This window comes from Trichogramma pretiosum, unplaced genomic scaffold (assembly GCF_000599845.2).
Source record: "Trichogramma pretiosum strain Unisexual culture from Peru unplaced genomic scaffold, Tpre_2.0 scaffold2, whole genome shotgun sequence".
In the NCBI taxonomy this organism is placed as follows: Eukaryota; Metazoa; Arthropoda; class Insecta; order Hymenoptera; family Trichogrammatidae; genus Trichogramma; species Trichogramma pretiosum.
Genome location: NW_019641687.1, coordinates 2,979,486 through 2,993,987, shown reverse-complemented (window position 1 = coordinate 2,993,987; position 14,502 = coordinate 2,979,486). Strand labels below are relative to the sequence as shown.

The 14,502-nt window shown below is 32.6% G+C and overlaps 3 protein-coding genes across 3 annotated transcripts; 2 read left to right on the top strand and 1 right to left on the bottom strand.

The window, feature by feature from the left end:
• The first annotated feature begins 6,917 nt into the window (after positions 1 to 6,917).
• Positions 6,918 to 8,997, top strand: LOC106658823 (aminomethyltransferase, mitochondrial). The gene is made up of 5 exons (XM_014380949.2): positions 6,918 to 7,200; positions 7,625 to 7,965; positions 8,027 to 8,346; positions 8,422 to 8,504; positions 8,572 to 8,997. Exons 1-5 carry the CDS (start codon positions 7,074 to 7,076, stop codon positions 8,907 to 8,909), a joined length of 1,209 nt encoding a protein of 402 aa, XP_014236435.1. The 5' UTR covers positions 6,918 to 7,073; the 3' UTR covers positions 8,910 to 8,997.
• Positions 8,998 to 9,209: 212 nt separating this feature from the next.
• LOC106658717 (ceramide-1-phosphate transfer protein) lies at positions 9,210 to 10,905 on the top strand. The gene is made up of 4 exons (XM_014380801.2): positions 9,210 to 9,458; positions 9,526 to 9,734; positions 9,800 to 9,975; positions 10,089 to 10,905. The coding sequence occupies exons 1-4, from the start codon at positions 9,316 to 9,318 to the stop codon at positions 10,209 to 10,211; spliced, it is 651 nt and encodes a 216-aa protein (XP_014236287.1). The 5' UTR covers positions 9,210 to 9,315; the 3' UTR covers positions 10,212 to 10,905.
• LOC106658716 (solute carrier family 28 member 3-like) lies at positions 10,518 to 14,202 on the bottom strand. The gene is made up of 12 exons (XM_014380800.2): positions 13,842 to 14,202; positions 13,717 to 13,767; positions 13,193 to 13,355; positions 12,949 to 13,114; positions 12,715 to 12,880; positions 12,378 to 12,572; positions 12,146 to 12,307; positions 11,981 to 12,074; positions 11,752 to 11,911; positions 11,515 to 11,683; positions 11,097 to 11,436; positions 10,518 to 11,036 (listed from the first exon to the last, which is right to left on the bottom strand). Exons 1-12 carry the CDS (start codon positions 13,875 to 13,877, stop codon positions 10,972 to 10,974), a joined length of 1,767 nt encoding a protein of 588 aa, XP_014236286.1. The 5' UTR covers positions 13,878 to 14,202; the 3' UTR covers positions 10,518 to 10,971.
• Positions 14,203 to 14,502: the final 300 nt, after the last annotated feature.

Below are 14,502 nucleotides of genomic sequence, written 5' to 3'. Positions count from 1 at the left end.
AAAGTTACGTTTCAAACTTTAAACTTTTATGTACAGTTAGTTACCAAACAAACAAGTACAGTTTATCGTTGATTTTATAAAGGTCGAACATGTTCGTGTGGTGCTAGAGCTTGTCTATTAAGATCAAAATAAAAGACTCCAAGTCAGTGTGTAAACTGCAGAGTGTCTTTAGAACCACACGAACATAATTTCGACTGACCTTAATGTTATTAATTGAGTTTTGTCGAAGTCCCCTTTTGGGCAAACACACCGACGCATTTTGCATCTTTCAAGCAGGACTTGCCGACATTTCTTTCCTCGATGATGTTTTCAAAGACGAACGCAATCAATTACAAGAGAAGTAAACTTCCAAAGCAAAATTTTATTCTAGTCAAAAAAAGTACAAAGTAATTGATTGGTACTTATTTTTGCGAACGAGAAAAGTATTAGATTAATAATCAGGGAAGTTGACTATTACAAAGAACTAAAGTACATTTCCAATTAAATTTGGCTTTCATCGAGGAATCATCGGTAAATATGCACTGAAAGACCTGCGAATATAATACCAGCGTTGACAAAATATAGCCTCTTTTCTTTGCATCAACATCGATCGGTCGGATATTTCAAATATTGCGATCGATCGATCGATCGGTCGATCCCTGTATCAGCAAAAGCGACACTCTTTTTAAAAAAAATAATGGATGTACAGTGCGAATGAATCCTTTGTTTGATAAAGCTCATTTATCCCAATGCTTTTTTAGTTGCGGGCGTTTTTATTTTCATAAAACGTCAGACACGTATTCTCGCTGACAATTTTTGATAAACGGACAAATTTTATCTACGAAAGGAGAAATTGAGAGCGAGAATTCGTGAACGAGCTCAAATAATGTTCGGTAACGCGGTTGATGTAGTATATTTTTTTATTTATATAAAAACTACTCAAGACAATTGGAGGCGTATTTTATAGTATGAAAATGATGAAAAATTTTCAAAAAATTTTAAGGGGTATAAGCTACATGTTTTTAGATTCTTTTTTTATTTATACGTATTAACATAACTTTTCTTAGATAAAACTCGGCTCCTTTAAGTAATTACTCGGATAATTAAAATAACTACAAGGAAATATGAGTTAGTTTTGTTAGTTACATTTTTTATAAACTCGCAGTAAGGTTCGTTAATTATTGTAACTTATCAGTTATTGTTAATGTTGAAAGCTTTTTTCATTGTGACGCAGCGTAAATAACGCGTCGATACGACTGAATGTTCCAATCATTATTTAACCTTAATTTCATAAGATTAATTCATTTATTAAATATCTTTAAACGTAAAAATATAGGTTGAAGCAGATCTATTACGTTTTAAAATTTGCCTTAGCCTTTACAATGATTGCCATTTTTCGTAAAACTTGCTAGTCAGATTCATTTTTGTAAAAAAAAATTTTCAAAATCATTGTAGTTTTTTTGGATACTATTCAATTCGGTTTTGGCGCTAAATTTCGATCTGCAGCAAGCCTGAGCGTGAACACTACGGTTCCTTAGTTACTATTTGGTAGAAAGTATCGCGCGCGTCACAATCAACAATGAACACACGTCAGAGTTTTACATTTTTTTATTCGTAACTGCCATTAATTAAATAATTTCAAAATTTCTTACAAAGATCATTTAATTTCAAAGTATTTTGACACTCATTTGATAAAATTAAAGATTGTGTCCTTTTGAAGAACGTGTGTTCTTCTATTTTATTACTTGATGTGATACTTCTAGTTTTGTTCGTAATAATATTCTCGTATAAAGTAGAGTTTCTTTTATTTTATTGAAATCAAAAACAATTTGTAAATGTTTTTAAAAAATTGGTAAAATTTTAAAACATATCTTTAAAATACGCCAACGATTGTCAACACAAAATTAAGGTCACGTGCATTTATTAAACTTCATATCGTTACTATTTATTATTATTATGATTAATATAATTATTATTATTATTAAATTAATGTAAGGATTATTATTATTATAATTATTATTATTATCTTTATTATTACCTGTTGCATCGAGGGTTCTAGATAATTTGGATTTTCCCACATGTCGTGTTGAATCATCTTTCCTTTAGCATGTGTTGGAAAGGACGACTTTTTTGTTACTATAATGTTAAAATTCAAAGTTAAAAGAGATTCTTGAACCTTCGTTGTATTAGTTATTATTATTGTTTACTACAATTACAATTAGTTATATTATTGCTATTTCTATTATCACGATAAAGCTTATATATTTATTATTAGTACCTATTATTACTGTCAATTATTAGTTATCGCTTTTGATCGGTTGATTGATAGAAGAACTGATTCCCAAGAATTTTAATCTATATCTAATCGTGTTTTGGCATAATACGATGTGACTGTTTAAAAAAAGTGTGTTATTGTGCCTCGACTTGCGCAATTACTGAAAATTTCTATCTTGCCTTTATAGTGGACTATGAAAGAAAAATTGCATTTTAGGTAACGAAGGCAAGACCAAGTACAATCACAGATTTTACAAACAGTTACGATAATACCGACGCATATTTCTATAGATAAAGAAAAGAGGGTTTGTAAATTCCATAGTAAATAATTTTCGGCGCACTAAAAATTTTGCAATAGTTTACTCATGCCATGGAAGACTTTTATGAATTCGTAGGCATCGTTAAAGGTGCAAATAGATGTCGTTTGAAAAAAGTACGAGTCTATTGAAAAACAACAAATTGAATTGAGATTTTAAAACGGTTCTAACATCCTGAAATAATTGGCGAATGAATCAATTTCATTCATGGCATGCTAAAAATAAAAAGTATGAAGGAGAGTGAGAGTGCGAAGTACGGCACGGAGAAATGTATAGTTACAGCGTGCGTATAACATTTCAGTCTCTTTCGGTTACGAGCCACAGTTCCGCAAGCGTAGAATTTGAAAAAAAAAACAAAACGTTATGGACACAAATACAAAATTCTTACATTATACAAATGAATGCATACCCGGATAATCTAAAAAGAGTATAGGAGAGATTACGAATGTATAGAAGTGAGAGGATAATAAAGAATATATTAAAAATAAACTTCACGGACAATGATCACGATAATTATGAACGATACGTCGATGGAAGGATATTAAAAATGCGAAAGCAACCTTTTCCTGATGGAAACAAAACTGTAATTACGATCTGTGTGTCATCGCGAACTTTTTCGCAAATCTTCGCGCCTCGCGCGCACGCGGTTAAATGTAAGTGATTTCGATGTTGAAGACAAATACAAAAAAAGGGACTTTTTAAAAATTACTTTAGGACCCCTTGTTCGATGTAAATATTGATATGATGGATGAAACGAAAAATAAAAAGTAAAAACAAAAATCGGATAGCCGTACGACAAAAAACAGCGCCGTGTGTAAAAAATTTATCCCCCTAGGCAATGTTTTTAGGCTTAATACGAAAATGATAGCCATCATGCGCGGAGAGATTCACGCGAAGTTGAGAAAAAAGCAGCCGTTGAATAACAAAAACAAATTACTCTAGTCATAAGAGACATGCGAAACGTAAGGAAAATTTTTTGAACCCCGCCAGTGGTATCGGTCCGATCGATTCCGTTAGTCGCGAAAAGTTCTTCAATGAAATTCACAATGTATTATTTATCTTGTAACAAAATTCTTGAGTGAAATTGAAGCACATTGTAAATAAACCGCTATGTTCGCACCGCTCTGTGCGATCGAAAAATCCAGTATTCGGTCCGATTCGGCAATGACATTGAAAACGTTATACGAAAAAGAGTCAAAATTTAAACGGAACGACGTATCGAATTAGCGGATTTCCTCGTGCGGGGTTCAACTTTAAAATTAAGATCTTATAGGAATTATTGAATGATGGAAAAGGCGAATGAAAATTGCGTAAGAGTGTTTCGAGGAATGCGAGATGATAAAAAAATCGTGGAGAAAAAATTATAGTGAATATGTATGAGAGTGTGTGTAGATGAAAAAAAATGAATTATTAGAGAAAACAAAATTTTACTACCAAGTGGACTAGAATCGCAACCGATGGGCATTATTAAAAAATAAAAGAAAAAGTAAGTTGAAAAGATAAAAAGTTTTTTCGGAGCGTTTTTTCCGATATGTGGAGAAAAAAATGCGTCCAAAATTGTACCTATTTTCATTTTATAAATTATATAAATATATAAATATATATATAGATATACGATGACCTCCTATAGACCGATTAAACTATTATGTGAAGTATCTAAATGTAAAAGGGTCAAAAGAAGATTATTGTATCTATATTCCGGAACTAACGCAGACGACGATAATAAATATTGTACTCAAGTTGCGGTGGATAATTTATTTACGATGATACACTTATTGTATATTAATACGTCGTGGGAGTATTATAAATTAAGCGCAAAATTGTAATCATGACAAAAAAGGTTAATACAGAATTACTCTTTAGGCTATGAGAAAAAAATCACATAATTAAGGACAAAAAAAATTGTATATCTCGATGAACTCATTATGTCAAAAAAAAAATGATACTTCGTCATGTAGTCAAGATTATTTATACGAAAATTCATGTTTGTACATTATAATGTGTATGTCGGCTAAATTCAACTCCCTTTTCGTATCTTTAAACAATGTGCGATCATACCGACAGAGAGAAAAAAGGAAGCTAAATTAGAGATTGTATTGTATCTAGATATTAACCCAAGCAAAAACACAAGTGTTTTTAAAAGAATGGACAAAATTCTCAAAACATGCGTTGTAATCTTTGGTGTACCTTGTTTCTTCTTTTCGTATAAATATATATATATCTATGCATTATAAATAGATATTCGTAAGCATATAGCGCACGTGTCAAGGAGTTCGCTTCGAGATCGTAAAAAATGCGAGAGCCAGTTCAATTTTCATCTTTTCAAAATTTTTCGCAAACTCGGACCGTTTTTGGAATGTAAGTAAAAATTTACCTAAAAAGAGAGATTCATTTTCGATGTAACCTGAACAAAAGGAATGAAAAGAACTGAAACTCTCGGCGATCTTTAACCGAACAACTCGCGACTGAGAGAATCAATTATATTGATATTCGGATGAAAAGCAGAAAAAAGGGACGCAGCGTAACTATATCTCTCTCGGTGCATTCTTCGTTTTGAAGAATCTTCGGTTGTTTTATGTTTTGTATAAAAAAAGTAAAAAGAAATTCATAAGAGCGTTACATCGTAACCCCCTTTGTAATAATGCGACGCTGGGAGCCAAGTTATGATAAGATAAGCACAAAATGTATAATTTTGTTCTTGATAGAATATCATTCACTGTTACAAATTTGCAAAACTGGCAAAAGTCAACTTTTGTCCAAGTTTGCAAAGAAAGAAAAAAAATAATACACGTGATCCGTATTTTTCACATTGTTCACTCTTTTATCAATATTCGTAAAGGAAGCGCGAGCTACGCAGTAGCCAAATTGTAAAAAAAATATGTATCTCTCGATCTAGAAATAAAATTTTTATATTTAAATAATCAACATCGACGAAAGGTAGAAGCTTATGCTTGCTCTCAAACTTGGAATCGTCAACTTGACTTTTTTTGTATATGCATCAGTTGACGCGAAATTTTGTAACAGTTGCGAATCCAACGCTTGAGAGCAGAAGCAAAATTAATAACAAATTAGTGATACGTGTATCATCGACATCCTCCTGTCAGGATTAAGCAACTGCCGACGGAACGGTTGTATAGCTCTCGTAACGCGCGCAATTATGAATAAAAAAATTTGTAAAAAAACAGAGGAAAAAAATTACGTGGAAAATAAGAAACTTTGTTGAGCATTTTTCCTCTGTTTTTGTATAATCTTTATTATTTTGTGAAACCACGAAGAAAAGAATTGTTTTTAATGAAAGAAATCCCAGAATCCAATTTCTCCATTTCCGTAGATATGTAAGAGCAAAGTTAAAAGAGAAAGGAGAAGACCATATTAAGTATGAAAATTCCCATTCCGTTCGACCGCATTTTTCCCCATACTTTTCAAAAAAAGAATTTTCATCTTTTCGTATATGAATCCCCACCCTATCCTCGATATCCTGTTAATCCTTGGACTCTTCCCAAACCCAAATTCCACATTTCCCATTAACCTGACTACCAAGTATGAATGAATGTTGAGAATTGAGAAAAAAAATTGTGTAAAAGGGAAGCATCGAGCAAAGAACGACTAAAGCACATATTCGTCGGACCGTAGGGACATTTTGCATTAATTGTGTAAACACGAGAACTTAAGGGAAAAAAATAAAAATGCAGAAGCGAAAACTAACAAAAAAATTAAAAAAAAAAAAACGTTGTTTATAAATTAATTAATTCATCACAACATTTATCGAATATTCCTCTGTTCCATCATATGTTTTTGTTCCATGACATTGTTTCTCTCTTTGAAATGTTTTATTTACAGCAATACTTAAAAAAAAAAACAAGTCTTTTATTTTTCAAGATTATTTTGATTTGTACTCTTTAATCCATGGTGCAAATAGCAATTATGTAGTAAACAATGAATACGAATAGTATCGTATTAGTTTATATTCAATTTGCTAAGTATTCATGTTATTTTTATTATTTTCATACTCTTATTATTTATTTTCAGCTAACTGTAATTATATTGTCTTTAATTGCATGAATGGCGTTAAGTTCTATTATAAAAAAATATGCAGTACAATTATTATTTTATAATTCTGTACAATTTAAAATAATAAAAATATTTGGAATATTGAAATTCCATTAATTTAGCTTCAGATTTTTTAATTTTATTGAGTTCTAAGATTTTTTTATTATATACGACGAACAATCTTTGAAGCATTTATTAAATCGAAAACGTTGTTAACATTTTACTGTACTCGAATTCAGAGTACGACTTTGTCGGTAAGACACAAGTACGTTTGTTGATCTCAACGGATCTGTGCTGGGGGTCGTACAGCTGAATCAAGCCGAGCTATGTAGAAATGATGCATTGATATTTCACAATTTGAACTTGACTAACACGGTGGCGGCGCTGCAGACGCCAGCTTCAAAAACATCGCGTGGGTACAGTATATGGAATCACGACGTTCAGTGCGCCGAGATGAATTCTCCGGCTAGTATGGCATTTCGCAGATTGCGAAATTTTGAACGTATTCAGACGAGACACTTTACAAGTAAAAAAGAAGCCAGAAAAACCTGTTTGTACGACTTGCACGTAGAAAATAATGGTGAGTACGAGTAGGGCTGAGTTTGGTTATTGATTGAGTTCGTTATCGTGAGAGTAGACGCGAAAATATGTAAACAGCTGACTTATAAACAGTGCGCATGAACGGCTGCTAGCTCGAAAATTCAAACTCTGACGCACTACACTCATTTACATCGGTATCTTTGAATTTACAATTATTTAAACTTACTTTATAACTTGATATATGTGCATTAAAAACATACTCAACGCGATTCACGAGTCAGAATGTAAGGTCGATAAAAATTCGATTGATAAAATTATGCGATATAGCGTCGAGATAGTTACAAAGAAATAACAACTAAGACGATAATATTACAATAAGATTATTGATGTACCATGTTCATAAATATTCATGAAATTAAGTAATTAAAGTATTCGACACTCAGCTAAAGATGTAAAATTTTCAGGAAAAATTGTGGATTTTGCGGGATGGCTTTTACCGTTACAGTACCGCGATTCGATTGCAGCCTCACACCAGCACACCCGATCGCACGCGTCGATTTTCGACGTTGGGCACATGATGCAAACCCACGTCTACGGCAAAGACAGCGGCGAGTTTCTGGAATCTCTCACGACTATCGACTTGAAAGCATTACCCGAGGGTGGCGCTGGACTGACGGTATTTACCAACGACAAAGGTGGCATCAAAGACGATTTAATTATCACCAAAGATAAGGACGACCGATATTTCGTCGTATCTAATGCTGGTAGAAGAGACGAGGACACGGAAACACTCTTGACAAAACTGGTAGGTAGAGAAAATTTTCAAGGTTTTCAGAGAAAGAGAAGTTAGTTAACTTATTTTTTAGAAAAGTATGACAGAAAAGGGCAAGGACGTAAAAGTTGACTTTTTAGATCCCCTCGAACAAGGCTTGATCGCTCTCCAAGGTCCGAGTGCGTCCGCAGCCCTTCAAGATTTAGTCAAAATCGATCTATCAAAACTTATGTTCATGAATAGTGTGCAAGCTAAAATCGATGAAGTTGATGTTCGAATATCGAGGTGTGGATACACTGGCGAGGATGGTTTTGAAATATCCATACCTGGCAAAAGTGCTAAAAAATTGACTGAAATAATAATGGAAAAAAAGGACGTCAAACTCGCCGGGTTAGGCGCTAGAGATAGTTTGAGGTAATTAACGTACAAATTTAAAAGAAAATTCCATGAGTAAGTATTTGAAATACTAATTATTTTAAACATTCATAGATTAGAAGCTGGACTTTGTTTGTACGGTCATGATATTGACGAAGATACGACACCCGTTGAAGCCACATTACTTTGGCTAGTCGGTAAGAAAAACACTTCTATAAATTATGAAAGAACTTTTAAGTGGACTTTTTTGTTTTTGCAAAACAGCCAAGCGTCGTCGTGCCGAAGCCAACTTTCCGGGTGCTCAACGAATTCTTGAACAGATAAAAAATGGTGCTCCCAGAAAACGTATCGGCTTGACTCTAGCTAATGGCCCACCTGCTCGTGAAAATGCTATAATTCGTACGGAAGGAGGCGAAGAAGTTGGCCGCGTAACTTCGGGTGGGCCTAGTCCCAGCTTAGGCAAACCCATTGCAATGGGATATGTGCCTACAAATCTTGCCAAAGCCGGTACTAATATTCTGGTGGAGATTAGAGGTAAAACTTACAAGGCTAGTGTGACAAAGATGCCGTTCATCAAATCAAATTATTATACTGGAAAATAGATGAAATTGAGGTGTCAAGTTATGTGACTATTTTTTACTTATGATGTACGATTTATAAGTTGTTATAAATAAATATTTTTTCTTACAATCGATGATCTATTTACAAATTTCATAAACTTCGAAAATTTCAAAAATAATTACAACAATTTTATTATTCTTTTCAATGTATGATAATGCTGAACTCTGCATTATCAACTCTAAACTTATAATTGAATGGAATGTAACGAAGCAGATTCGTGCGTTCTCCGTCAGGGAGCGATTTGACGCAAAGTGTCAAGGCATAACAATTGATGTAAAGAGATATCAACAAAAAACGGCTATACGGTCGTGAAAGCAAGTGTTCAGTGACGTACTGTTCGTACAGCAGAAAGCTGCCAAGTGGAAATTTGAAAAGAATCGCTCCAGTATGGCAGAAGAAGCTGCAGAAATTTGCGAGGCTTCGATTTATTTCGATTTGCGTAAGGTGCATGACCACTTCGATCGATCCCTTCTCGAAGATGAGGACATTTGCATAAAGGACTACCTCGAGGCTTACACCGAACTGTTCAAGTGAGTTCTTTTGTTTACCTTTGTTGATTGTAGAAACAACGCAAGTTATTTCTGTCTGGTTTGTTAGATTTTTTCAGTTGATGGGAAGCGTTTTCAGCTTTGTCTCGACTGATCTCAAACAAAAAATTGAAATCTTACAAAAACTCATTGATAGTGATCCAGAAAATTATGTTTCTATAAAGAAAATGGTTGATTATGAAAAGCAGTCCAATCTTTTTCACCACAACAAATATGGAAATGGCTCAAGGACTCTCCTCAGACTGCATAGAGGATTGGGTATGAGTCATTTTAGCTCACATTGTTTGAATTCAAATCCTAAACAATTTATTATTCTTTTGCAGATTTTATTTCTGAATTTCTTGGACAACTCAATGAATTGTCTGATACTGATAATACTTCAGGCGTATGTCAAGAAGCTTATAACAAAACTTTGGCCAAACATCATGCTTGGCTTATTCGCAAAGCAGCTTGTGTAGCTATGTATACGATGCCAACTAGAGAAGTATTACTAAAAAAGGTAAACTCTAACGATAAATTTTATCTTGTATTGAGTAGTCTTATGGTATATTACAAAAGATAGTTAGAAACAAATAAATTTTGAATAAAATGATGATGGACAAACTGTTTTAGGTTTGTGGAGATAATGTAAGTAGAAATATAGATATACTGCCAAAAATGTTAGACATTACTTCTGCTGTGATTGCAAGAACTGATACTATTTACCAAATGCATTCCTTACATATGCTACCCTAACATAAATAGACAATACGTAAATGGAGTACGTATTGTAACTAAGATAATAGAATGAAACATAATGGGCACCACTATGATATCTTATTTCAAACTTATAATGAATAATTTTAATTGTGATATTTAGATCATAAAGATTGTATTAGTGCTATAATCTAAATAATTGCATAAATGTAGGATTTAAGCATCATCAATGTGTTAAAGTGATGACATAGAGTATTTAAAGAATAGTTTAAGATCCTCTTGGAAAATTTATATCCCATTTTCTAGTTGTTATAAAACTGTTTTAACATTAGAAAAAAAGAGCAGTTTCAAATTAAGTGCAATTGTAATTTGTATAGTTTTTCATTACATAAAAACTGAAAAAAATTTTTAGCTTTAAAATTTACAAGTACTTTTTAAAACACTGCATTTAGCTACTAAACCAAAGCGTAATGAAATAACAATTCAAAAATTATATATACTATTTCTCATAATTATTATGTATTAGATTGCATTTTTAAATTGGGATGAAAGGAGACTCCTTACATATTGTTACAAAATAAGTATTACACGCTTACCAATATAAGTTTTAAATTATCTTGTTAAAAATAAGAATATAAAAATAAAAATAAAAAATGAATAGTTTGTTAAAACGTTTAAAAGTATCATAATTTAAGCTATTGTACATTATTACAACTGTAAATCATATAAAAAATCGAATAAATATTCTAGTATTTATCTTGAAAAAAATGTCTACATGTCTTTCAAATTAATAAAACTTTCATGATTCAGAAATTGTAAAATTTTGTAATCGAGTTTCAAACAAAGTATCATCCATCAGCACACCTGAAATAATAATTTTGTTATAAAATTATTTGAACGATAATAAGATATAAATAAACTTACCTGCAGTACATGCAGTGAGAAAACAAACTAAACTTCCAGCAATAAAAGCTCTGATAGCAGAAGCAGCTATATGCTCACGTTTTTCAGGGGCCATTGAAGTCAATCCCCCAACCATTATACCAATGGAACCTGGATTAGAAAATCCACAAATCGCGTAAGTAGCTATAGCTTCCGTTCTTGGTGTCAATCTTGTTTGCTCTTTTAGCTCTCCAAGTTTTTGATAAGCTATAAACTCATTAACGACAGTTTTCAACCCAATTAAATGACCAACGTCTTCGCATTCGCTCCATGGTACTCCCATCAACCAACTCAATGGCATAAACACTTTTGATAGTACCCACTAAAGAAATCACGAGTAATAAGAAAAATATTTTGATTTGAAATTTGAATAAATAGTGGATGTATCGATTCTGTGTACCTCAAAAGTAATTCCTTCATAACCGACCAAGCTGCTGAACCATGCCAATACTGCATTCAAAAAAGCAGTGGCAGATACAAAAGCTATAATATTGGCGATAATACCTAAAACAAGTGGAATCGCCGCGAGAGCACCTTTGGTCGCAGCATCGATTACGCTCGTATCCTGCCTAAAGCAGATTACATTGATTGAATATTATAAGTGCATTCGTAACTTTTTAAAATATCTGCAACTTACGATTTTTCTAATTTGATATTTTTAAAAGTCGTTGCACTCTTTTCGGTTTCTGGATAAAATAATTTGGAAAAACACAGGGCGGCAGGGGCTGACATTACTGAAGCGGTAACTAAATGCGCAGGGTTGGCTCCAAATTTGATGTATGCTGCCAAAACCGTCCCTATAAAATATGTACTTTATTTACATGACCGATGATTAACAATTTCTAACTATGCATTTTTTATAATACCAGAAACAGTAGCGAATCCTGAACACATAATAGCATGAATTTCTGATCCAGTTAATGAATTCAAGTAAGGTTTTATAAGTAATGGAGACTCGGTCTATCAATAGAATATTAGCGTTTGTATAAAAGTGAGTTTGATTAAAATGATACTACTCTCATAATAAATACCATGCCGATAAAAGTGTTTGCAGCAGAATTCATAGATTCACAGACGGTAGTCCCCATAACGATGTGTAAGAGCCAACCAATTTTTGTAATTACTACTTGCATAATACCCCAATAATACAAAACTTGTACAAAAAAGCTGCAGAAGAATATTACTGGGAGCGCCTTCGTAGATATACGTATGAATTATTTTTTTCGTTCATTAATAATTATTTTAATATACATTCATACGCACAGAAAACGCAAATATCCCTTGGTTGACCAATTGTTCAGAGTATACAAAACTTGCCCCTGTATGAGCAAAATCGAGGAATGTTGCCACTTTGTCTGACATGCATTTAAAAATAGTACGGCCTACTGACCATCTGATAGTAAATAACCCAAATGCAAACTGTAATATCATGCCCCATACTACCGGCTTCCAATTGACCTTGTAAATGAATTTTAATTACAAATTAAAACGTTTTTTAAATACGCATCAGTTATTTTATAGTCTATGTTAATGGACTATATATGGACTATAAATGGACTCAAATAGATTATAGACTCAGTGATTTATGTAAAGCACTTACTTTAGTTGGATATTTAGAGAATATCCAACCAAAAGCTAATATAGCTCCAATTCCAGCTAAACTTTTCAATCGATCTGGCGAATTTAAAGTATCAATAATAATAAATATCAAAATTGATAATGCAATAATAATGCTCGATCCCGTTTGAAAAGTGAAAAAGATGCATCTAAAATGAGCAGAAAATAATTACGATGAATGCTTCGGTAATAATTGAGGAAATAAAATTTTCATTACCCTTTTTGTTTAATATTTTTGCTACCTTGAACACATGGTAATAGTAATTTACTTAGTCTTTTGTTCAAGTATTTTTTAACAATATGATTATAAAAATATAAAAAGTATGAAAATCCAACGATGAGTAATAACATTCCATACCCATCGCACCAGTCAAAATAATTCTCTAAAATTACGTAAGATAACATGTTTTATCACAATATATTGTAAAAGACAATAAAGCTCAAGTATCATAAGTACATACCATTTTTTGAATACCAGTGCAATGTTGCAAATGTAAAATAAGTAATTACAAGCAAGTTGAAAATAAGTAATAATGAGTATTTGAAAGATGCGTTGTGTCTTGAACGAAAACTTTCAAATCTACCCGGCGTTTTAGCACCACTTCCATCGGGCAGTCTATCATCCTATAATTAATCGTAATTAATGCCTTATTTATTTATAATGATTTACTATTTGTAATTGCAGTTAGAAATTTTTCATGCTATTTTAATTTCATCTCTTGAAATCCATTGAATTTATATACACTGTTTGAGCAGTGCGATTACATTGTCGAATAAAGCCTTTGATATTATGAAAATTATCCTTATTTATTCATTTTGTGATATAAAGATATAAAAAAAAACCCAGAAAAAATTTTTTCCTTAAATTATCAGTATAATATTCACTCACTGCTTCCTTAAACTATACTTCAGACTGAGATGATACATTTTCCTGCGAAAAATTTTTTTTAACTCTTACAAATACCGATCAGATTGAATAAAATACCTCGAAATGAATGGACAGATTCAGGCTGTGTCGTCTGAGTTCCTTGTCCACCTGTATAAAATCATGAATGCAAGGTGAGAATAAAATTTATTGCCTCCAAAGCATCGAAGTTATTTGAGCATTACCTCTGAAAAACCCTGGTTCGTTTCTCCCACAGACATTGTGTCACTATAAAATATTAATTTACACGGTCACAAACTTTCGTTTAATTGTTACTGGCTGTTCACGTCTATTATTATCAGTTCACTTTCATGTCCAAGTACAACACTGGCGTTTATATCATATCAACACTACGCGTCCACGAGACATTGTGCATGTAGTTACACAACTGCTAAGCTCGAACTCGGATTAAGACCGAAAGAGAAATCACACAGTTGAGTGAAAAAAGAGTCGCGTTTCGCGTATTCCTTTAACCAAGATATCTGAGATAAGCGTGTAGTGCAATTGCGGCTCGAGCGTCGATGTAAATTGCTGGCGTCCCGTTGTGACAAAACATTTTTATTATTGACGTGACGTCACGCGCGTTTGTACTAGTGAAACGATGTCATTTTTAAACATATATTAACGGTATTTTATTGTTTGCTTTATTTGTACGTTTTTTCTTTCCAGTGTTATAAGCTACGATATCTTGGGAGCAATGATTGACGGTACAAAAATTGTCTGAAAAGACAATCGATTAATTAACAGATCAAAGTCGGGTTGAACTCTAAAAATTAAATTAAAAGATTGCACAGCACTTTGTCCTCTTGAAAAATGTTATCTTTTTTTAATGATAAGATAAATAAG